The sequence below is a fragment of the Ammodytes marinus genome (genome assembly GCF_949987685.1).
Source record: "Ammodytes marinus genome assembly, chromosome: 17".
Lineage (NCBI taxonomy): Eukaryota > Metazoa > Chordata > Actinopteri > Uranoscopiformes > Ammodytidae > Ammodytes > Ammodytes marinus.
In genome coordinates this window covers 11,538,356-11,563,861 of record NC_137221.1, presented here as the reverse complement: position 1 = coordinate 11,563,861, position 25,506 = coordinate 11,538,356, and the positions used below count along the sequence as shown (strand labels likewise).

At 41.8% G+C, this 25,506-nt stretch overlaps 1 protein-coding gene across 1 annotated transcript in view; it reads right to left on the bottom strand.

Annotated features, from left to right (window-relative positions):
* Positions 1–25,506, bottom strand: part of trps1 (trichorhinophalangeal syndrome I) — a 95,041-nt gene that overhangs the window by 9,368 nt on the left and 60,167 nt on the right. Inside the window, exon 9 of the mRNA XM_080045593.1 lies at positions 1,753–1,875. Coding sequence (XP_079901719.1) covers positions 1,753–1,875 — 123 coding nt within the window. The remainder of the gene's footprint in view (positions 1–1,752; positions 1,876–25,506) is intronic.

The following is a 25,506-nucleotide window of genomic DNA, read 5'->3' as shown; positions in this document are numbered from 1 at the left end:
AGGGCTGGTTTGATAGAATACCTGGGCTGAGTTACTGCTGGTACACACAGTTCTCCCTCCTTCTATATATCTTTCCAACTTTTTCCCTTCTCTTCTTGGATGTCGCCTCTGCATTCTCTCCTAATCTCTCGGTCTATTTCCATGTCTCATTCTGTACACACACACACACACACCCCCTCCCTCTTCATTATCTCCATCCTCTCTCTCTCTCTCTCTCTCTACCTAAATCTTCTCCTTCTCCTATGCCTCCCCCCTTCTTTTTATCTCTCTGTTTTTTCCTTCCCTTCCATTCTCTCCCTCTCTCTTTTTGTCAACATATTTCTCTCCCTATATGCATAACTCTCCCTTACCCTCTCTCTCACTCTGAAGTGTTTTACTAGCTGCTATCCTCTCTAATAATGTGTGTAGAGCGTATAAAACTTTTATTATGGTATATAAAATATGGTTGTCGTGAAGATTGTCGAGGGTAGAAGGGGGGGGGGGGGAACGTGATTGGAGCTGCATCTGAGATGAACGGGTTGAACCAAGGACATCTGCAGGGGCAGGAAGGAGTAAACTGCTATTCTACAGCTGGTGATCCTTTTTAATGTTCCATTCGATAATTGCGGTACAGTGCTTAGGGTTGTAACGTCAACCCACTGATGCATTTATTAACAATTTGATTTATTACACGGAAACAGTTTTGTTCACTTTGAAATTGTACACACTGGGCTTCAACTAGCCAGTATGTTGGCCATGAATCTAGTGTATACTGTGTGTGTGTGTGTGTGTGTGTGTGTGTGTGTGTGTGTGTGTGTGTGCACGTGTGTTTGTGTATACATCTATGTCGGAGCGCTTAACACTTGTTGGACACTGGTAATAGTTCTAAACCCTCGACTTAAACAGATAAACCGAATCAATTAGCTTAAACTCCATAAAAAAAAACATCTTGAGGTGAGAGAGCTCAATATTTGGAAGTCAACTAAACTCCAGGCTGGGCCTTTTTTGTTATATCTCATCTGTAATTCATGCGGTCTAATTAAATTTGTGATTTCCATCGACTTTTCCCCGGGCCTAAATGGTAAAGTTGATTCATTCCATCATATTTCTCACTCCACGGAACTGGCTCACAGAGTCTGCTGAAATGGTCCTTAACTTCCCAGCAACCCACCAAAAATCAAATATACTTTTTTTTTTCTTCCACGATATTGCTTTTGCACAGCGTGGGTTCACCGAACATATACACAAATTGAACTGCAGTAGCATGCACCATTTCATCGTAGCATGCTAAACGGCCAGACGGGAGGAATGATAATTGGTGGTCGAAAAAAACAGCCATTGGATGTGCTCAACACTACACAGAGTCTATAAAATAGTCAGAAGCACTGGGTTATCCCATCCAGCACAATCTTTAGAAGTGAATATACCTAGGTCTCCCATGAGTGGAAAGGAGTCCCAAGACAAATTAACCTTTATATGACGATTCTGAGTGTCAGCTCACTTATTATTTTCACCTTCCTTTCTATCCCCCCACATTTAAAGTGTTTTTGAAATAATGGAAGAAAAAAAACTCCCATCTCGTCTCCATTCTAATTAGTTTGAAAGAAAAATGTGAATAAAGGGGATCTCAAATATTCAGAAACTCATTATACACCAGATTCAAGGTTAGGTCTAACTATTTCTAAATCTCTTATAGTGTAATGTGCGTGTGGTGCAGACACAGGCATATGTTTGCAATGCTCATGTAGGTATAGGTGTCCGTGTAAGACTCACCGAATGCAGTTTTTGGTATAAACCACATGCGTTGCAGACGTAGCCTCCGTTAGCGTTCTTCCTCCACAGCGATGTCTTGGTGGTCAGACAGTTTGCACAGAAGACCCCACTGCCTCTCCGCCGCTATGGAATGGAGAGAGAGAGAGAGAGAAAAACAACATTAGAGTGGGGAAACATATACATGGATAAAGAAACTTTCAACGGATTAGAAAGATTAAAAGGTCATAAAGGGAAATGGGGCAAAAAAGGGAAAAAAAAGTTAGTCTAGGTTTTTTTCATTTTCACACTCAAGAACAATGACTTGGCAGTAAGGTTAGGTGAGAGAGAGAGAGAGAGAGAGACAGAGAGAGAGAGAGAGAGAGAGAGAGAGAGACAGAGAGAGAGAGAGAACAGATTGGCTTGGTGGCAGAGAGATGATGTGCACTCATTTATCATGCCTAATAGGAATGAACATTGTTCTCCTCCACGCTGATTGTCTCTGAATAGGACAAGGTTAATAAAAACACCGCCATGATAATATACTTCAATGAAAAAGAAAATGACCTAGTTGCACAAGAAGAAGTTTTCTCGCGTGTTTTAAATATGTGAGTCATGTCTGCGATACTGCGGTAATTTTGTCAAGTAGCTACTAGTCGACAAGACGTTGGAAAGAGACGAGTAATGCTCTCACCTTGCAGAATGAAGTGTTTTGCTGTTTATCTGCACTGCTGAAGCTACTTTACGGGCAAGTGTTTGACTTTAACTGTATAAGTGTGCTCGTTCTACACATACACACACACACACACCTCTCCGCAGTTCATGGAGCAGTGGTGCATAAAAAGTAGTATATGCAGGGAAGGTTGAAAAGGCCAATTGTCGCGGCAACGTGCTCCATCACAGTAATGAGCCAATCACAACGTTTCTCCATCCCATTAAGTCACTGGCCCCATTCACCACCTCCGTGACCCTGAGAGGACAGCATACCTCATCTTTCTCCACCGTGACTCCATCTGTTTCTCTTTCTATCTGCTTGTCTACCCAACCATCTCTCTTTCTCTCTGCATTGCAGCTTGTACGTTTAAAAAAAAAAATCAGTAAGGCCTAGAAAACACTAGAATGTTGTGTTTTTTTTTTTTGTTTTTTACTTTTCTTTCTTACAGTGTCATCTTTCCATCTCACCATCTTGTTTTTTTCTCAATGTCATCCCAATCTGTTTCTCCCTCTTTTCCCTTTTCCATGGTGGACTCCGTGTCCGCTGGGGGACTTTCTCCTTTCAGCGCTTGGCTTCTTGTTGTTTTTTTATGTTCATGACAGCGCTGAGAGCTAAGCAGATTTTCTTTTCTTCGTGCTCGCAGAACCCCCGGTTTGCTAGATGTTGAAAACATTTCAACCCTCCCCTCCCCACCCCTCCCCCCCCCCCTCACACAAAAGAGCGCTACACTTCAATCATACTTTCTGTAGTCTCTGAGCTACAGATGGGAGCCACTATACCGGCGCTCTTTTACACCGAGCATCTGTTTTGGTGCTGCCAGCTAAAAGCAGAGCAGCCCGGTAGGCACAGGCACTGTTCAGTTTATTTTTGCAAGTTAATGTGCTGCAAGGATCACAGCGACATTTTACCACTTTTACATTTCTCCTGGAACACACACACACACACACACACACACACACCACACACAGACATGCACACACACAGTATATAGGCCTGAGCAATGTAAATGTATGGTCATTTGAGGAATTTCATTTATAAATAATTGTCGCTTTGGGGGTAGTTAATCAGTACTGCAAGGCTGTTAGTGAAGATTCACTTTTACTTCTTTAAAAGTCTTGTTTAACATTTGAGAAAAACAGAAAAGGTTAGACTGCGTTGGCATAGATGAAATGAAGTAACGTAGGTCCCCTTAAAGGAGAATAAAATATGTTAGAAATGATATGAGCATTAAATTAACAAAGTAACAGGAACTGATCGAACATTAGTACTAGGCAGTGTTTTAAGACTAGACATCAATGTCAATGAAAAGTGGTCTCTTCTGTTTCCTTGCTTTAGTGAATACACAGATATTTACAGTGACATTCTTTATTATGTCTGGATAAGGATTGACAATTTTATTTTGCTGAAACGATGTAATACAAGGGAACACCATAGATGTGTTTATTTAGACCGGATTTTTTTCCTCTCAGTTTCAATATGTGTATCGTAAAACATCCCGTTTCAAATGATGTCGTATGTGATAAACACCTGAGCTAATATTAAAGTCTTTATGGTACATGTGTTTTCGTCCATCTGACATCGGACAGAAAAGTTAAATGATCAAACCCACTCAGTGACACACTGAGCCAGAGTCTGTGTGTGTGTGTGTGTGTGAATGTTACATGCACCATACGGTCACCACATGTAGAGAGACAGAGCCAGGTGATTGATTGATGTCCGTTTCCTGCTTGTGTGTATGTGTGTGTGTGTGCGTGTATGTGTGTGTGTGTGTGTGTCTAGCATTGCAAGCCAAACACTGCATCTGTCATCAGAATTCAGTTTCCCTCCGAGCGCCCAAATCACTCACATATGGCCCCCACAGCTGCCCCTCATTGCAACACACACAGACACACGCACACACACACACACACACACACACACACACACACACACACAAAAAAACTAACATACGCACACACACCTGAAAATATTTTCTTCCACTGGCTAATGAAGGCATGCAAGATTTGGATGAGAGGCCGCAATCCAACTGTATGTGGTATATATTGGCTACTCCAAATCCATGGTACAAGGACAGCACAGTGTGTGTGTGTGTGTGTGTGTGTGTGTGTGTGTGTGTGTGTGTGTGTGTGTGTGTGTGTGTGTTTGTCAGTGTCTGTGTGCATCGTGTGTGCCTGTGTGGGAGAGAAGTTCAAGTGTCAATTACACAGGAAAGTGCAGAAATAGCCCCCACCACCTTCCAAAATGCAGACATGCACACTCAAAATGTGTCTTGTGATCTCTTACTTCCTTTTCAATCATCAGCTGGTTGGCTTGACCACATGTGTGGTAATGTGCGAGTTGACTTGCGTGCACAAACACACACAGCTGTTAATCTAAATGCTTTAACATCAGTTTAAGTAGATATACACCACTTTGTGTCTGTGTTTGTGTGCTGGTGTATCTGTGTGTGATTATAAAATGTGTGGGTGAGAGTGCATGGTTTTCTGATTTATTACTGATACCTGGCCTCTCACACTCACCTTGGTGTGCAGAGGAGGACTGTGGGTAATTAGAGCTAAGGGTCTTAATGACATCTATTTATCTGCGACCTATGATGACGTTAAATTAGCACAACCGACAACGCCCTCTGACACAAACACACACACACACACACACACAGACACACAAAAATGCAGCCCATGCATGCAGAAGGACACACACAAATACGATCATTAGTCAGGATATTAAAAGTCTTTATCAACTTCCTCCCGTTAAAGCCAAATCCATTCCAACAAACATATTTTAAAGTTGATGTTTAGATACAAAAATAAGTTTCTTAATTAGGAAGTGTATTTTAGCAATCACTGCTCCATTAACCCAAGGCCTTGCTCTCATTGATACCCTACTATTCTCTTAAATTTAAAATGAGTGTGCATCAACAACATGTGCCAGAAAATGTTACATTTGCAGATTGCACATGAAAAGGGCTAGTAATTCAGAGTAACATTTAGTCAGTGGCAGCCAGCACAGAAAACAACATGTATTGGTTTAATAACTCATAACACAATCAGTGTAGTCAGTGCTTTCTGCTCTAACAGAAAGCCTTTTCTCCCTTGTGACATTAGATTTAATGCAAAGTTGCATAAAAGAGGCTCCACAACCTGACTGACTGTTGTTTGTTTGGGGGAAATACACACCACATTTTAATATTACATGTCTTCCTCCCTTCCCTGTTTGTGAACAACTCCTAACTTATTTTTATGACTTTTATGGGTCCGCACCACTACGCCAACTTTCCATTAAATGGTTGAAGTGATGGCTATCCTTTAAAATTCATACAGAAGTTATGAGGTGTTGTGATTCCACTCGTAAAAAAAATATACCAATACATTTTAACTTTGTTCTCGAGAATCAAGATTTTTATTCAACATGAAAACATATGGTGTAACCACACTACTATGTTAGTGGCTGAAACCTTTTCAGCTGTGGCTTTGAGTCCACTCTGAGATTCAACCTGAAGCCATACATTTTACAGATGTTATACAAACTGTTTACATTGGTCTTTCAGATCTTTATGGAAGAGAGCTTGCTGATATAGATAAGCATCCACTGCTTGTGGGCTGTCTAGCGATATTGAGGTCCACTGAATGTATTTTAGCATCCATCTGCAACTCATAAGCGGTGGCATCTTTAAACTCTGGCGGTGGTAGCTTGACTTGAAACAATTTACAGAGGCCGACTGGTGGTGGCCTACACACACACACAGGAGCAGCTGTGCTTCAAAAAGCTTTACGTCCATTTCTAAGAATAACCCTGAAGTTAATTCTCATCATCATTCACCATCCATCTGAGTTATGTGGCAAAAACCAGCAAGAGAGAAACAAGGAGAGAGGGGGACTGGAGAGAGACAGAATGTGAGAAAGAGGGTCAAGGAGCAGATTGAGGCGCCCCACGGTCTAAAATACATTTAAAAAGAGGGTTTTCTAAACAAAGTCTTTCAAAATGAAATTACATTTAATTCACTTAAAGAGTAAGTCAGCCCTGCTTTTAACAAACACACACACACATGCATACACACGCACGCAAGCACAAACGCACACACCTTACTTGCACGCACTGACTTGCATTAAATCAGCGATTATTTAATCAAGCTAGAAGACTAGCTAGAGGATTTAAGTAGATTCCATACTGCCAAATCCAATATCCTATACACTGAATCAGTCTCTGGTTCTATTTATAACGCACATGCACACAACACACTAGAAAACACATATAAAGAGAAAGAAATACACAGGAATAGTTTCAGATAAAGATTCCCCAAATGAATCCTCCCAACACACACACAGAGAGAGAGAGAGAGAGAGAGAGAGAGAGAGAGAGAGAGAGAGAGAGAGAGAGAGAGAGAGAGAGAGAGAGAGAGAGAGAGAGAGAGAGAGAGAGAGAGAGAGAGAGAGAGAGAGAGAGAGAGAGAGAGAGAGAGAGAGAGAGAGAGAGGCATCTGGGAACAATCTAACAGACCCCCCAGCCCCTTCTAGGTGCTATCAACCATCAACTATTTGCTTGTGTGTGTTTGTGTAGGTCTGTGTACGTGTTACGCATACGGCTGCTAAAGTCCACCTGTGTGGTTTACTCTCCCGACTACTGTGTGCATCACAATTGCTTCTCCTAATAGAATAATTGGGTTTCAGTTGAATGAATTTAAGTTGAACTGGCTCTGTATTTATTCTGCAATTGTATTCTTATTCAACAAGCAGAAACAAACAAAAATACTTATAATAGCCAATGCAATGTGTGAAAAGCAATGCTGCACATAGCATTTAGGGACTTACAGTACATAATGAAACAGAACAGTTTAAAGAAATAGTTGAAAGGCAGCAGGGAGGACAAAAAATTCAATACTAACAGTCTGTGGTTTGGGTAAAGAGAAATAATTAAGAACTGAACCTCTGTGCCTTATTTTAAGCAGAGAACAGCTCTGGTTTTCACTTGGAAAAGTGGACACAGTCCAACCGCGACTTGCAATAGAGGCTACATTTCCTGCTGATTATCTACTCAGATGACATTACCAGTGAGGCGGGAAGTACAGCAGCAAACGTCCAAAAATGCCCTGCCTATAGTATCTGTTTGGAATGGGTGCAACCAAACGACTAATTATGCCTTCGGGTACCAACAGACATTTAAAAAAAGAAGAAGAAAGAAAGAAAATGGGTAATGATAACATGCTGAAGCAAAAACAAACCTGCTGCTGTGTGTAAGAGCCCTTCCCCACCATTCTCAATAATGAAGCTGAATGTCGCCGTCAACAACCAAGTTTTTGTAGTCACATATAACCATGTTGTGTATTTCTGTGGCAGTAAAACTGCAATGCTTAATGTAAATGAATGAGAGGAGCTGCCTTGAAGGAGAGTTAGCAGAGAGGAAACTATTGCTAGCCCGGAAAATATCCGGTCCATGTCCTAACACAGGACCTACTGCCCGATCACACGTAGCATGACCTTCAGCCCAGTGTGCCAGTGCTCCCAGATGCACACACACACACACACACACACACACACACACACACACACACACACACACACACACACACACACACACACACACACACACACACACACACACACACACACACACACACACACACACACACACACACACACACACACACACACACACACACACACACACACACACACACACACACACACACACACACACACACACACACACACACACACACACACACAGCCTGCAGCTCTCCTTCAACAGTCTGCTCCGGCAGCCCTCACGCTCCCAAGCACAGCTGTATCAGTAGCACAGCACATTCAGCAGTATCTTTAGAGGCCGCGGTGACAGAACTGGAGGAAAATCACATTTCAGAACCAAAAAAATAAATGTGAAAAAAAAGCTCTGCGATGATATGAGACTGTTTAAAAACCAAGGCCGGTGGTTAGTAGCAATCACGGGAGAGGCTCTGTGAATCAAATCCGCCCAGCAGACATTAGCTATGCAGAGTGAACAAGCAAGCAGCAGCAGCAGAAGGGGCTGAGAGGTTCTTGTGCTGCGTTAAGAGGCTGGATTTGTAGCCGTCTCCTGCAATAAGACTGGTTGTAGGCTACTACTCTGAATAGATACAGAATATAGATACAACCATGATGTAATATAGTTTTCAGGCAAACAGCCAGCACTGACAGTGTGTGTGTGTGTGTGTGTGTGTGTGTGTGTGTGTGTGTGTGTGTGTGTGTGTGTGTGTGTGTGTGTGTGTGTGTGTGTGTGTGTGTACTGTCTATGCGGACTGAAAAAAGTTCGAAAAAAACTACAGCTCCCTCGGTAAGAGTAAGAAAAAAGGTCTTAAGTTACCTTAAGATTATCAAACTTATTAACAGCGTACCTCGCTTTATAAAGCACGTTTTCTGAGTGGGTTTTCACATGGTCCCGAGATAATCAGGTGTAACGAGCCCTTTATCCCCCCTGCCTTAAGGCCTCTACGTGAGGGTATAAGCACCAGCAAAGTGATGATGGCTTGTCATTGATTGCTGTTGATGGCCGTGGAGACCGTGATAATGATGACGACGGTAATTTGTCTTATACTGCCCTGCCTGAAACTCTGCATCAGCAGCACCTTGTACTGGTGACTGACTGACACTCGTTACGCCTCATAGTATTTCACTTTTATGCCATTTGCTTTTAATAGCTGCTGCAGAACCAATCGCTCACTAGGGAAACATACTAGGCTATGATAATGGTTTGCACAATGAGAATATTGTAAATATACAGTTGAAAAATGGGAATATATACATATTTCTTTTTTAAATAAAAGACTTTGATGGGCTGAATAAAGGGAGTAGAACACAAGACAACCCGGCTCCTTTGTTAATAAGATGACACACACACCTAGACGTAAGTACGTCACTATGCACACACTCTCAAGCTCTTTGTAAGAGTGAAATTGAATAATGTCAGCTTTCACAATGGCCTTGTCATTCTGGGTTCATGTCTACCTACAGTATGTGTGTGTGTGTGTGTGTGTGTGTGTGTGTGTGTGTGTGTGTGTGTGTGTGTGTGTGTGTGTGTGTGTGTGTGTGTGTGTGTGTGTGTGTGTTTGTATTTGTTTCTCTCAAACACACACACCCCTTCCGTCCTTACTTCCTTTCACCCTATGCTATCGCTCTATATTCAACCTCTCCTGTGTTCAGGTCACATGTTGGTCGCTACCTCTTGTTGCAGAGTAGCACTATGTGAACGCCTTTGGCCAAAAACATGGGAAAATCCTATTCTAATTGATCTAATGTTGATAAACGATCGCGGATGCATCCACTTCACAGTTATGTGTTCCGGGTAAAATATCTGATAACCAGTTAACTGTGGCTGTGTGTGTGTGTGTGTGTGTGTGTGTGTGTGTGTGTGTGTGTGTGTGTGTGTGTGTGTGTTTGAGAGATAGTGCAAGAGTAGCACATTAGCAGACAAAGAAAAAAGGAAATCGTTCTGCGTTGTTCTAATTTTGATAAACAGCCTCAATGCATGCAGACTTTGGAGTCCATGGACCTATGAGACCAAGGTTATGTGTGTGTGTGTGTGTGTGTGTGTGTGTGTGTGTGTGTGTGTGTGTGTGTGTGTGTGTGTGTGTGTGTGTGTGTGTGTGTGTGTGTGTGTGTGCGTGCGTGTGTGTGCGTGTGTGCGCGTGTGTGTGTGTGTGTGTGTGTGTGCGTGCGTGTGTGTTTGTGTGTTCACACGCACTGATGTGTCTTTATGCATCTCTTCCAGTGTGTTTGTATCTGGCCTGCTAATATCCAGTTACGTGGGTTTGTGTTTATCAAGCCACTGATTCTATAGAGCTAAACGTATCATTTTGATCAGATAGCAGAAGATATAGTGTTTGTGTATTTTTCTCATATTTGTAATAGAATTATTCTGGATTCGACCTTGGGCTTTCTGTGTGCAGTGACAGAGCATGTGTTGCTTGGAGAGGAATGAGAAAGTAAAGGGCAAAGCATCAGTGCTCAAGTTCATATTATTAACCTGTAAGATATGTTTTTTTATCAAATCTTCGAGTGGTTGCAGCTTCTCACATATCACTATGTGAAAAGAGAGGGGACCTCACATGAATTGATGGGGTCAGCAACAATAGACTTTCGAAAAAAAAAGTTTTTGTTTATTTTTGTGAAATCCTCAATACGGTTGCTTCTTCAAAAACAAAAAAATTTAAAATAAAACCTAAAGTCGTAGCCTGTGAAAGAGGGGTCAGGAGCTAAGCTGTGTATTAATTGGTGATCTGGTGCATGTTACTGTATGTTCAATATAGAATTAAAAGGAATTGAGCAGCACGATGATAAATAGAGATCGCTCTACTTTATCCACTCTAATTGATAGTTTTTATATATTTTGTGTGTGTGTGTGTCTTGTATGTGAGGGCACATCAAGACACTTTGCTGCAACACACACACACACACACTTTGCTCAAAAAAAAGAGGCGAGAGTAAAACATACCAAGAGTAAAGGGGCACACAGAGAGAGAGAGAGAGAGAGAGAGAGAGAGAGAGAGTTATATTAATGTGCAATCCTTAATACCTGTAGTCTTATCCACTGGTCTTAAGTGTCTTATTAAATGTCTTAGACTATCTTGTATTATGTACCTGAGAATAGTACAGTGGTCTGATTCCCACACAAGACAGACGGACCCACATGACCCATTGAGGTAGAGGCAGTGGGCTGAAAGCTAAGTCGCTAGTACTGCTTCTAAGTGAGCTATCTGTATGAACTCAACTCTGCCACAATAGTGTGAGGGGAACAATATACAAATGACATGGATGTCCTTTACATTTAAACAACAATTGGTAGACAGGGAGAGAGAATAAGACTGAAATAAAGCACAATTGATAAAGGAAGCAAAACAAACTATTGACTATAGGCCTAACAGTAAAGAATAGGATTCAATAAAGCAAGAATGCATCCAAGGTATTCACGCTTTTCTTATTTGTCTGACTGTGGCAATTTGAGACTCAATAGGCGAAACAACTCAGACAGTTCCTCACCTTGCGTACACAATTGACAATGGCCGCCTTAGCCTCTAAAGCTTTTCGACAAACAAAGAGCCTCCCACACTAGGCCTTCCTATCAGAAAAATATATAGCGATGGAACTTGCAAGTGATTAGCTTCTGGTTTCTATGCTGTGCACGCAGAAGTGTCTGGATATCACCGATGTCGCCTATGAGCATCATGATCATAAAGATAACCATTCAGTAAAAACAGCACTGACATGGCACCTCTTAGGTTTAACTCTCTCCTGATTTGAGCAACAGGTTCATTAATAAAATGACACATACACCTTCCGGCTCTGACACAACCTGCATAGTAGTCACAAGAGTTTAGGGGAAAATAATTCATTTGTTGATGAGTTGAAGTCCTTGTACTCTGGTGTTTAAGCTATATCACCACCATGTGTCATTCCTTTACAGAGAGTAAGAAATAAGACATGAAGGAATAAAAATAAGACATTAAACTCTACTTGCAGTAGGCCGACCTGACAGGCAATTAACTGCGGTTGGTAAAAAGTTTTATAAGAAAAAGAGAAAACACACATCAAAGAAAGGTCCAAAACAAATTTCTCTCCATTAACGCTGACATAAAAACAGCCTGTTTTTAAAAAATGTCCTAAATTTCCTTTTTTTTTAAGGATTGATGACGGTAACAGCTTTATCGCTAAATTTGTGAAATGGTTTTCATAGTATCAACAAGGTAAAGAGACATGCACCAATGCACACACTACGAAAACACCTCTTAATTGCCTAACGACCTTGGACAGCATAGAGTTTCCTTCCTTGAGGGAAGAAAGACAACAAGCAAGGTGCAAAAAAAATATATAGACAAAAAGTGGAAAAAATTAAATGATTGAGAAGAAAACGAGGAAAGAATGGAGAGAAAGAGAAGGAGGAGTGTCATTCAAACGCAACTGTATAATGGATGGCAATTTAGAGCATTACACCTCTAAATGACCCCCCCCCCCCCCCTCTGCACACACACAGACACAATGCCTTGCCAAATGACTTTATCTCCCCAATTAGCCCTAGCGGGGGAAGAGGCAGGAGGGGAGAAGAGGGAAGGTGGAAAAGAACAAGAAAGGGAAATAATAGTGAATGTGGAATTTTTTACAATAACTCCGTTGCCATTTTTAATACTTTAAATTCCACATGGGTCCTAATAGAGGGGTTTAATTGAAGGCCCCTACAAGCTGAATTCATTATTGTCTGTATTTTTTTTACATTCACCAATCACTTTGTCTGCTCGTCGCTTAATTCAGCTGTTTAACTAACTCACCCACCTGTTACCTGTCTTCTCTGTGTACTGTCATAGACATATGGACTGTGAAGTAAACACAGCATAAGAAAGAGAGAGCGGAAGGAGGGTCACGTGATGCGAAGAGAGTAGGAGCGCGAGTTCAGAGCTCCCAGACTAAACACTTTTCTGAACAATTAAGGGATAGTTTTTCACTGCTAAAACAGGCTGGCCACAGAGATAATGTCACTGCGTGACTTTTGGACAAAGACTCCGGACAGTGGAAGGGCTCTGCGACCAGTAACTCGAAGCAATCCGTCTGGCTCAGAGACCAACAGTATGGACAACATGGCGGACGGCGATGAAGTAGATAGCTTAGCCGCTAAGATAAGTGAAGGAGTGTTTGCCAGGCTCAGCGCCAGCCTGGATACTAAACTCGACCAGATTGCCAAATCAGTGAGCTCGGTGTGTGAAAGTGTCAAAGTTGTCGAGAAGAGGGTAGACGCCGCGGAGCAGAGGATTTCTGACACGGAAGACACAGTAACCCAGTTGCTAGCTAAACTTGAGCGCACCGAGGCGCGGCTGAGCGAGGCTGCCAACAGGCTGGATGATCAAGAGAACCGGTCCAGACGTAACAACATAAAGATCGTCAACCTGCCGGAACGCACGGAGGGGGCCAACGCCAAAGACTTCTTTGAAACGTGGTTACCAAAAACCCTGCACCTCACGGTGAAAAACGGTCGGATAAAGACAGACAGATGCCACCGGAGCCCCGGACAGCTGCGTACGGAGCCTACTACGAGGCCGAGGATCGTGTACATCCGTCTCCACAACTACGCGGATAAACAGATGATCATGCAGAGCGCACGAAACATGGGTGAAATCACTGTCTCCGGCAACCGTATACATTTCTTTGAGGATTTTTCACCCGCGGTGGATAAAAAAAGGCGTGAATTCCTGGAGGCAAAGAAGTCATTCCAAGCACTGGGGATTCCCTACAGGATGCTTTTCCCTGCCGCGCTGCGCATCACACATGGCAACAAGGTCCAGCTGTTCAAAACTCCAGCGGAGGCACAGAGGTATGTGGAAGAAATGCAGAAGGCCAACACCTAGGGACAAAAGCTGCAACATATAGCCCACAATTAATATGTGGGCTAACTCAATAGTGTTGGCCTGTGGTGATCACACAGCTAAGATGTCACACACATCAGGTGAATGAACATAAACGGACTGTGCCACGGTAAAGTTTAAGCTACTTCTAATGTAAGATGCCAGTGGAATATGTTTTTCTGTTATATTTTTTTTTCTCCCTTACTTGTGTTATTAGCCTTTATGGCCGAATGATCCACTGCTCTCTTGGTTATTACATTTTATCCACTGCTTTAAGTATTCCTTACTGTGGACAGGCTAAATAGTGGCAAGGGTTTATTATGTAACCGATCTCTTTATTTTATTACTATATATATTTTTTTTTTTATGAAACTCCGTTTGTGCAAGTAAAGTGGTGTACAGTGAACCACAACTATCCCTTTAAGATGCGTTTATATAGCAGAAAGTTTGGGAAGCTTTGTTCAATCCTACAAGTTTGTTTTCGACGTTAATGGAAGAAAAGAGGTTAGAGTTAAATAGGGCTCACATGTGCCCTTTAGCGAAGTTAATGTTACAGCAGGTGTATGTGTACTTAAGTGTTTTCTCGTCATTAAGTGTTTTTTGTTGTTTTTTGTATCCCACCACCACCATAAGGGAATATTTACAAGAACTAACTAGACTGGGGTCGGCTGTAGATGTCCAGTACGTTGGTAAGGGGACACTGTATCTCTATGACAAAAATAAATGTCAGGAATGAATAACATCAAGTTCTGCACACTAAATGTAAAAGGAATCCATCATCCTATAAAGCGGAAGAAAATACTCAGCTTTCTCAAAAAAGACAAGGTGCAGATAGCTTATATTCAAGAAACCCATTTAGTGGATAAAGAACACATGAAACTTAAGCGTGATTGGGTAGGCCAGGCTTACTATTCCTCATTTTCTTCTAACAGTAGGGGGGTTGCTATTTTGATCCACAGGGCCATCCCATTTGTACTCGACACATGTAAAAAGGATCCAGACGGCAGATATGTCCTTGTTCATGGCACAATTTATGGTGTGCATGTTACTATGATGAACATATATGCCCCTAATCCACCATCCCCTTCATTCTGGACAGGTATAGCAGCAGTCTTGGAGGAATATAAATGTCTTTTTACAGTGCTAGGGGGCGACTTTAACTGTTGTTTAAACAATAAGATAGACAGAACCCCTACAGATACAAATAGAAAAACAAATACAGGTGCTTCCCTAACTAAAATGTTAGATGACATCTCACTGATAGATGTTTGGAGGACTTTAAATCCGTCAGCAAGGGACTTTACATTTTATTCCAATCCACACAATTCCTATTCTCGAATTGATTATCTTTTCTTGCCACCGCAAATCATGGGACAAGTGACGGCATGTAGTATAGGATCTATTCACATCAGTGACCATGCCCCAGTTTACCTGGAAATGATGATTAGTGAAACAACACCTGGTATGCAGAGATGGCGATTCCCATCATACTTATTAAATGACAAGGAATTTAGGAAAAAGATGGAGGCGGAAATAGATATTTTTTTCGATATCAATGACAACAAAGACACTAATCCGGAGTTTCTCTGGGAATCTACCAAGGCTTACATCAGAGGGTTCACTATATCATATATGTCACACAGAAAGAAAATGTTGCAACTTAAACAAAGCGAATTGGAAACGGATCTAAAAAAGGCGGAGTGTGTTCACAAATCCAACCCAACTAAAACAAACCTTATTAAAGTACAGACTATTAAAGCAGCACTAAACTCAATTTTAAATGAGAAGGCTTCCAGGTCATTATTTTATCAAAAACAGCGACTTTATGAATATGGGAACAAACCAAGCAAATACTTAGCACGTCTTATAAACAGTAAACACAATTGTAATACCATAGCAGGAATTAGAGATGGGACCGGGAAAAGGCACTTTGACCGCAAAAACATCAGTTCAGTTTTTGTATCATTCTACAAATCATTATATAAATCTGATAACAATAGCACTAAGGAGGAGCTTGACAAGTTCTTTTCAAAAATCAAATTACCAGAATTAACAGAGAACCATCAAAAAACCCTGGGGAGGCCGATTCAGGAAAATGAAATATTAGAGGCCATTGGCCTAATGCGCAGTGGAAAAGCCCCTGGCCCAGACGGGTTCCCGACTGAATGGTTTAAAACTTTCAAAAACAAGCTATGTCCCCGTCTGGTCAAAACCTATAACTACAGTTTCAACACTGCAGACCATTTGCCGGAAACAATGTCATTGGCTAGCATCAGTCTGATTTTGAAAAAAAATAAGGACCCTGAAGACCCAGCTTCTTATAGACCCATATCACTCATCAATGTAGATGCAAAGATCCTGGCCAAGGTTTTGACCTTGAGACTTGAATCTGTAATATCATTACTTGTAAAGCCAGATCAAACAGGCTTTATTAAGGGGAGGAGCTCCTCTAATAACATCAGGAGACTTTTGAACATAATACAATTAGCCAGTGACGATGACACACAGGGTCTAGTGGTATCTCTGGATTCATTAAAGGCCTTCGATAGAGTTGAATGGCCGTTTCTCTTTTATGCTATGGAAAGGTTTAAGATTGGCACCAACTTTATTAATTGGGTGAAATTATTGTATCGGTCCCCTAAAGCTGCTGTTATTACAAATTCGTACTGCTCTGATCCTTTCCCATTAGAGCGTGGAACGCGCCAGGGGTGCCCACTGAGCCCCCTTCTATTTGCGTTAGCTATTGAGCCTTTAGCAGAGCTTATTAGAACCACCTCTTCGATTAAGGGGTTTAATGTGAAAGGCAGAGAGCATAAAATCTCACTTTATGCTGATGACGTCTTGTTGTATTTATCCGAGCTAGAGACTGGTATCCCTCGTCTGCTGGAATGCCTACAACAATTTGGACATATATCAGGTTTTAAGGTGAATCTATCGAAAACTGAGGCAATGCCAATTGGGGCACTAACGGGTTCTGCCCCGCCCACAGGCTTTCCTTTCCATTGGTCCACTAAACAGATAACATATCTTGGCATACAAATTGGCCCCTCACTTCAAAAACTGGTTAACCTTAATCTCAAACCAATAATAAGGCTCATTAGAGAGGACCTAGACAGGTGGGGAGCCTTGCCTGTGTCCTGGTTAGGCAGAATAAGTGTACTTAAAATGAACATACTGCCTAGGTTACTGTATCCCCTGCAGATGTTGCCAACATCAATCCCCAACAGTGTCTTTATAGATCTAGATAGGATGTTTACACAGTTCATCTGGCAGGGCAAAAAGGTCAGAATGAAAATAAGTAAATTACAGAGAGGCAAGGACCAGGGGGGTCTTGGGGTTCCAAACATGCGAATGTACTATTGGGCAGCACAAATGCGATATTTATATGAATGGGCTAACCCAGATGCTACAAATACATGGATTGATATGGAGTCTAGAAATTGTGGTATACTAGCACTAAGAGACTGCCTTTTTGTGAACTATAAAAAAGCAAAACTGGAGGTTCAAAACAACTTCATTGTTCTTAACACATTAAATACATGGAATAAGATTAAGATCTGCTTCAGACTTAAGAACCATTTCTCACTTCTAGCTCCCATTTGGAGAAACCCAGATTTCCCCCCCTCATGCCAAGACTCAGTGTTTAAGCTATGGCACGAAAGGGGCCTTGATCAGCTTGCAAAACTATATGAGGGAAATACGTTTCAGTCATTTGAGGGCTTGAAAAGTAAATACTCCTTACAACAGTCTCATTTCTTTCGCTATTTACAAGTAAGACATTACATACCAAAAAGTTTATATGCTCCAAATTTAAATTTTTTGGAAGAAATTCTCAAACAGCCCATACAGAAGCGATTTATTTCTTATATTTATGATGCTTTCAGTTTAAATTCTAATTACTCTACGGATCACATCCGAAGGCAATGGCAGATTGATATAGAATGTGAGATTAACGAAGATAAATGGGCATCAGTTATAAAAAACACACATACTACAATGAGCTGCAATACTGACAGAGAGACACAATTTAAAATTGTACACAGATTGTATTGCTCAACATTGTTGAGAAGCAGACTGGGTCGAGGCTCTCCTGAATGTATTAAATGCAAATCACATATTGGAACGTATATTCATATGTTTTGGACATGTACAAAGATACAAACATTTTGGGTGAATGTAATGGATGAGATTGTTGCTTTGCTTGGATTTAACCTGGAGCTGTCACCCCTTGAGTGTATTCTGGCAGCTAAAGTGGACAATGCAAGGAATAATACCAAACTGGTTGGAAAACTGCTATACATAGCAAGAAAGACTATTCTCAAATTCTGGATTTCAGAGGATGCCCCTGGACTGGACGATTGGTATAAAGGGGTATTGAGAGTACTCCCTCTGGAAAAATTGACATACACCCTTCATGAAAACGCAGAAGGATTTATTGACATATGGCAGCCTGTCTTGGATGTTGTTGACCCCTCTGGTCTGACTTTTGCCCTGTAATATTGGAGATTAATTCTATGTGAAAGTACATGTCCATTTGGTGGTGTATGTGTTTGTTTGTTTTTTGTTATGTCTCTCACATTATTTATTTTGTTTTGTATCTTGATTTTGATGTCTTGTCCTCTGCTGTTTTTGTGTTTTGTTAAAGCAAGCAAAAAAACTGTAAAATATGGTTCTACATACATATTCAGTACTTAATGTGACTATTGCCTGAACCTTCAATAAAAAAAAAAAAAAAAAAAAAAAGAAAGAGAGAGCGAGAGAGAGAGAGAGAGAGAGAAAGGTTCAGAGGGTTCACCTCTTCAACGAAGTGGAAAGCGTTTCAGCGTATCTCTCGGCTTCAGTCGGATGGCAAATGATGTACTTTTCGTTGCTGTATGTGAACATGTGTGTGTGTGTGTGTGTGTGTGTGTGTGTGTGTGTGTGTGTGTGTGTGTGTGTGTGTGTGTGTGTGTGTGTGTGAGTTGGTGTCAGAGGTCATGGCAGTGGGAAATGAGCAACACTGAGTGGGCACAGAGGTCAAGGTGAACACTGAGCATAGAACACATACACACACACACACACAGACACACGCATACACACACAACAACAACAAAAAGTGGAAGGAAGTGCTGGACAGTTGATATGGAGCTGAATTCAGTAATGCACAAATCCCTTCCAGCAAAACACCTCGGTAACACTTACATCTCAAAAAGTATTAATCGTACCAATAACAATATTCATTCAGCCATCAAAGCTGGACCACTAAACTCTATATCCATATCTCTATAACAAAGATACAAGATTCTACAAAAGTCCAAGTGTCTATCATCACATTAAAGACAAAAGGACAAAATGATAAGGGTGTAGCCACTTCGTTTAACTTGTCAGCCCACTCATCAAAATGCAGAGGCCATGTTTCGCAAATCAAATAAACAGTGTTTCCACAGCATAATGTGGGCGAAATTAATCTAATAATCAAATTTCCTCAGAGGGGTTATGCCAAAGTTCAGACTTTAAAATTGGCAGGAGCGTGGTAAAAAAAAAGAAAGAAACAACAACGAAAATCAAGATTTTATTTCTAGGTCTTTGCCATGTCAATTAAGATAGCTTTCTCTACACCTCTGTTGGTCTTCTGATGGCTGCATCTCAACCTACCCACCACGTTTTTTGCCCATATTCAGTTAGTAGTTATTAGCCAATAGCACAACCCCCAGTGACAAAGACTGCCTGAAATGAATGACATACTACTGGAGTGCTGTTGACTGAAACCTGACATTGTCCCTTAGCAGTGTTCGTGATGTTGAGTAGGTGCTGCTGTCTGTGTGTGTGTGTGTGTGTGTGTGTGTGTGTGTGTGTGTGTGTGTGTGTGTGTGCGCGCGCGTGTGTGTGTGTGCATGTGTGTGCGTGCGTGTGTGTGTGTGTGCATGTGTGTGCGTGTGTAATTGTGTTAATGTGAATTGCATAGTAAGGGAGCCCTGTGCGAATGCATTGCACAGGACAAGGCTGGATGAGTATTATTATTATTTATGGGGAGGGATTTAGAGCTGCCCTGGAAATGTTGACTTCCTTGCTGCATGTATACACATAAACACAATGACAAAGCATACAGCATATCTGACCAAAGAATGAGCAGGGGAAGAGCAACTGCCTGACAAGGTTATATGTATTGTGCTGATACATTTACTAGGTGAATGAGTGAAAACCAGCTGCTGGCACTATACGGAAAAGTCCTGAGTCCCCACCCTCTCATGAGAATGCAATGTCCCTCCCAAATGTTCAGACAATCCATCCAAAAGTCCTCAAAATGATTTAAGTCAAGACTGAAGTGGTAGAACTACCCACCACCAACACAGCCATCTGTAAAGCAATGCAGCTATACCCAGCTGGTTTAAAACAATAACAAACCCAAAGCAATGTCTAAAATCAGCCTGTCAAGCGGTCCAAAATGCTAAGATAATAAACATTTGAATAGTCACTAGTTTGGGGCAAATACAAGAACCGCAATGTGGAGGATTGTTCTGTAGGATTTAGATACAAAATAAAATATTTGAAAACTTGTCATTTGTATTTATCCAAATGGTGTGAGGGTTTACCATGCTATAAAGTCCTCTTCTATATATGTATGGTAGATATCTGTACGCTACATCCACGATGGGAGTGAATTTCAGTTTTTACTTATTTCTATGCATGTGCATATTGTAATGTATGACTGAGTCCAGTTGTTTGTTGCTTTGAGTGGGCTTGTTTTAGAGCCAGCACTGAGGTTCCAGTGATGCTAAGTGGTGCGACCGGCCAGGGGGCTGCTTGACATTTTCCACCTTGACAGGCCCGCAGGGTGGAGTTAGGGCCCAACACATCAATATCTGAATTGCTCTTACCCCTTCTGCTGCCTCTCTCTCCCTCTCTCTCCTCACAGTCCCTTTGCCGCCGTGGGGCCACACACAGACGGAAAAACACACACCCACACACACGGGGTGTTGATGGCCATGCTCTAGCTGTCAAGAGGAACCAAACAGATCAGCTACCCTCCAAGGAGTGTGCTGTGTGTGTGTGTGTGTGTGTGTGTGTGTGTGTGTGTGTGTGTGTGTGTGTGTGTGTGTGTGTAATCGATGTCTCATCTTTGTTCCATTTGCTGGAGACAGCACCATGTGATAACCCCTCATGTTATCAGAAAGAGAGAGAGGGAGAGAGACACAGAGACACAGAGAGAGATGGTTTCTTGGGGAATATCACCTGACGTCCTATTTGCTGAGAGTTCTCATATTGTGCCCTCAATCTACTGAGAAGACGACAGAACGGGCTTCCTGTGTGGCCACAACAACTAGCTGTCATTTCAACTGAGGCCTTAATTGGACTTCAACAAAAAAAAGTGTCTTTTCACACACACGGCCCCCTGCCAAACAGTCAGATCTATCAAGCGGTCTGGAAACCTGGCCTCGAATCAAGCTGTACTCTCACGACTCCAAAGGCATGGTGTTAAAGCTACGGTCAACGCCAGGTCTGGAATACCACGTCGAATGAAGGCCTATTGCTCCATCTAAACTTGCTGTGTCTCTGTAAAACGTATCAAATTTTAAAATAAATCAAATAACATTTCAAAATTCCTTGTGATGGAAACACACAAAGCCGACTTTTTCATTCAAGTGAGACATGGATCTGGGTCAATCAAGGACAAGAAATCTAGTGTTTTTTTCTTCTTCTCTATCACCCCTGCAGAATGCAATCTGTTGAGAAAGACAGAGAGAGAGACAGAGACAGATGCAGAGAAAGAGAGCAAACAGAGAAAGAAACATGAAAAGGGAGTGAACAAATTACTGCTAGTGAATAAGATTTTGTACTAACAGCTTTATACTATGCAGCACACACGCACACACGAACACACACACACACACACACACACACAAACCCACACACACACCATTCATCCAGAGAAAGCCTGCAGGCTGACTTATTCTCCTCACACTGCCTCACATGCGCTCATAACGAGACACGAACACGAACACACACACACACACACACACACACACACACACACACACACACACACACACACACACACACACACACACACAAGCTAAAGACACCTACAGCTGGCAAATGCCGAGACCTTCAAACGATAGTTAGCACCTAGTCATTACTGAGAGAGAAAAATAAAGAAAGGGGGAGGGAGGGATGTGATGAGACGGAGGGCGATCGAGGAAGACGGGGCTCAGAGGGAGGGAGGGCATAGGAACGAAGGAGAGGAGATGGTTTTTCCAGTCAACAGCTCAAAAATATCCCCTTTTTTCGTTTTTCTTTGTTTTTCCCTTTCATGATTTTATCTCCCACTGTATCTTTTTTTCTCTCATCTCTTCACAGCGAGAAAAACAAATAAAAACAATGGAGACACTACAGGTTGGAGAGGAGTAAACAGAAGGGGGAGTGGATGGAGGGGGGGGAGGTGAGATACTGATCTATTTTTTTTTCTTTCCAGCAAGAGCTGTGCCACAGACGGACGAGGTAATATGAAATAGAACTGAACTGAACACCCCCCAAAAAATATGTTTCACTGGCTGCTGCTGAAATCTGAAAAACTGTTGGACTGTGAGTGCAGTAGTGTGTGTGTGTGTGTGGTGTCACTGAGTATATGATGCAGAATAGAGTCAACGCCGACTGCATCAGTAAGAGGGTGAGTGAGGAATAAAAGAGGGGGAAAAAACACAGACATGTCTGACATCACAACTACTGATGACACATCTCACATCGCCCCCGGTTCAACTCTCTCTTTCTTTTTATCTCTCTCTCTTTTGACACATACATACACACACACACACACACAGTACGTGCAATTTCGTAAACATGGGATATTAGTTTTTATGCATTTGTGCCAGGAAGCAACAGCTTGTTGCTCCCTCTAGTGGTTTAAAAATTTCACTTAAGAGATGCACTATCACAAAATGAAAGAGCCAACCTTCTCCCACACAGTTCAGGACATTATCCAAGGTGGTGTGTGGGGTAATGTTTAATAGGCCCTAATTATATCAAAGTGACCCGCCCAGTTTTTATTAGCCCTTTATGTGTGTGTGTGGGTACGTATGTGCGTGTGTGTGTGTGACTTGACCATTCTATTTGAAATGACAGCTTTCAAGGTGACAAAACCCTAAATGGTGATGAAGTGCTCCTGTTAACAACAATGTCACCAATGGATCTACAATAAAGTTTGCAATGGCAACACTTTTTCTGAGGCACTACTTTTCCTGGCAGCGACTTTACCATGTTTATCTATAAAATGGCCACTCACTCCCCTATTTTTTTTCGAAACTAATTATACTGTGTGGTACTCAGTCTTCCACTAAACCCATCTTTGCAGAGAGAGTGGGAGCTTATCAACTGGACGAAAAGCAAGATTTTCTTTTGAATCATCGTCTGTAAACTAAAGCTGTGCAAAGACTTGGCTTGCAGTAAGTTATATGACTGATTAGTTCACTTGTTCAAATCACCTATTTTGATGTAAACATTTTGAACTGCTCATCTCCATATGGCGCACTGTATCTCCCCTGAACACAGCCATAATACAAACCAGAGCCATGATAGGAAACACACAGTGGGCTATTGATTCCAAAATCACCGCCAGTTATCTTAAATCTACCAACACAGATGAGCAAACAGACTGGGAGCTGGACATCCGGCACACAGATGGAGTAAGGAGACTGTAAATATAGAATGGAACAAATGACACTGCAGAAAACTGACTACTTTCTGTATGCCCGCACACTATGTCTATGTGTGTAAAGTGTGTGTGTGTGTGTGTGTGTGTGTGTGTGTGTCCATGTGTTAGCTCTACATCAACTTGGTAATAAAGTGTTAGGACCCAGACAGGAAGCAGCACACATGCACGCGCCCGCTAACCAACCTACCATCCCACACACACACACACACACACACACACACACACACACACACACACACACACACACACACACACACACACACACACACACACACACACACACACACACACACACACACACACACACACACACACACACACACACACACACACACACACACACACACACACACACACACACACACACAGTGAGCAACAATGTTATGACAATAACTCTGAGTTTTACAGCCCACTGTAGCCGCACATCTGGATAACATCAGGACACACAGGCAAAGATAAAGACACGCACACACACACACACACACACACACACACACACACACACACACACACACACACACACTGACATACAAGCGGAGTAAGCGAGAAGTACGGAGATGATGTCGAAGAAGAGAAATGGCCAAAAGAGAGAGAGAGAGAGCACGCACTGACATACTGCCAAGAAAAGAGAAAAAAAATTGTGTTCCCCACCGCCCCCACACCTCTGCGTTTTTACCCCTCTCTTTCTATCTATTTCCTCCTCGTTCTACCACTCTCTCCATCCTTCTGTTCTCTCTGTCTCTTCTCTAATCCTATACGACAGAGACACAGAACACAAATCTCCCTTTTGGCAGAAGGAAGAACAGCGTGTTTTTACTGAGACAGAGACCAAAAAGAAAGAGAGAGACAGGGATTGACTGTTGAACACCAGTTGAAGTGATTTATGAGGTTGGAATCTGCGCTGGAACATATGTAGACACTCCTTGTCTTCCGTTGCTTCTTTTCCAGCGCACACACACACACACACACACACACACACACACAGATCACACACACTCTTTACCCAAACCGAGTGTGTGTCTGGCAGGCTGCAGGTTGTTAGTTGGTGTACAGTAGACAGATACACATTGTGCAGCTCCAACACTACATCCTCTGTAAGCTACAGCCATCACACATGAACTACACTGCACACGCACAGACACACGCGTGCACACACACACACACACACACACACACACACACACACACACACACACACACACACACACACACACACACACACACTTGCTTAGTTACGTTCTTCTTCTCTCGGGAGCCACATTTATAAATCATTCCAGTTTTGATCCAAAAACTTTGCTGGAAAAATCATCCAACCTAAAATTACTCTTAATGAGAAAAATCAACCAAGACAAAATAATACCATGTTCTTTTTTGGCTTTTCATTAGCTACATATTCTTAAACAACACTAAGACGAGGCTCACTGAACCATCTTTGCAAAGTTTCTAATAGAGTTGCAAAAGCTTTATCAGGTAGTTTTTTGCTCTTTTAAAATCATAAATGAAAAACCTCATTGGAGGTTACTATGTGTTATTTTCTGAGTCGACTATGTTGTTTTTTAATCTTTGTTTATACGTGCATTTTATTTCTGTAATTTTGGGTTGCCTCTTGAATATCTGGCAGCATATTAAAACTAGCCTCTTAGGCTAACTCTGGCTCACTCACATGTTGAATGTTGATTAGTGTGCAATGTCCCTGAACTCAACCAATAAATAAATACATCTATAGGACATGCAGTGTGTGCTATTGAACCATGTATTTATTAGAAACCCTTTATTGTTTTAAATATATATTATGTATCAAAGAATGCATTATAGTATTACCAACATGTCATACTTTCCATTCCGAAACTTAAATACACTTAATCACTCTTGTCTCACCACCTATGCTAACACATTAGCAATGTATGCTTTGCAATTAAATCCCTCCACAGATGAGCATACATTTTCCACTTTCTACACAAGGCCATTGCAGTTACAGCCTGGCTCAGAGGCTAATGAGGAAAGTGCATTAAAAAA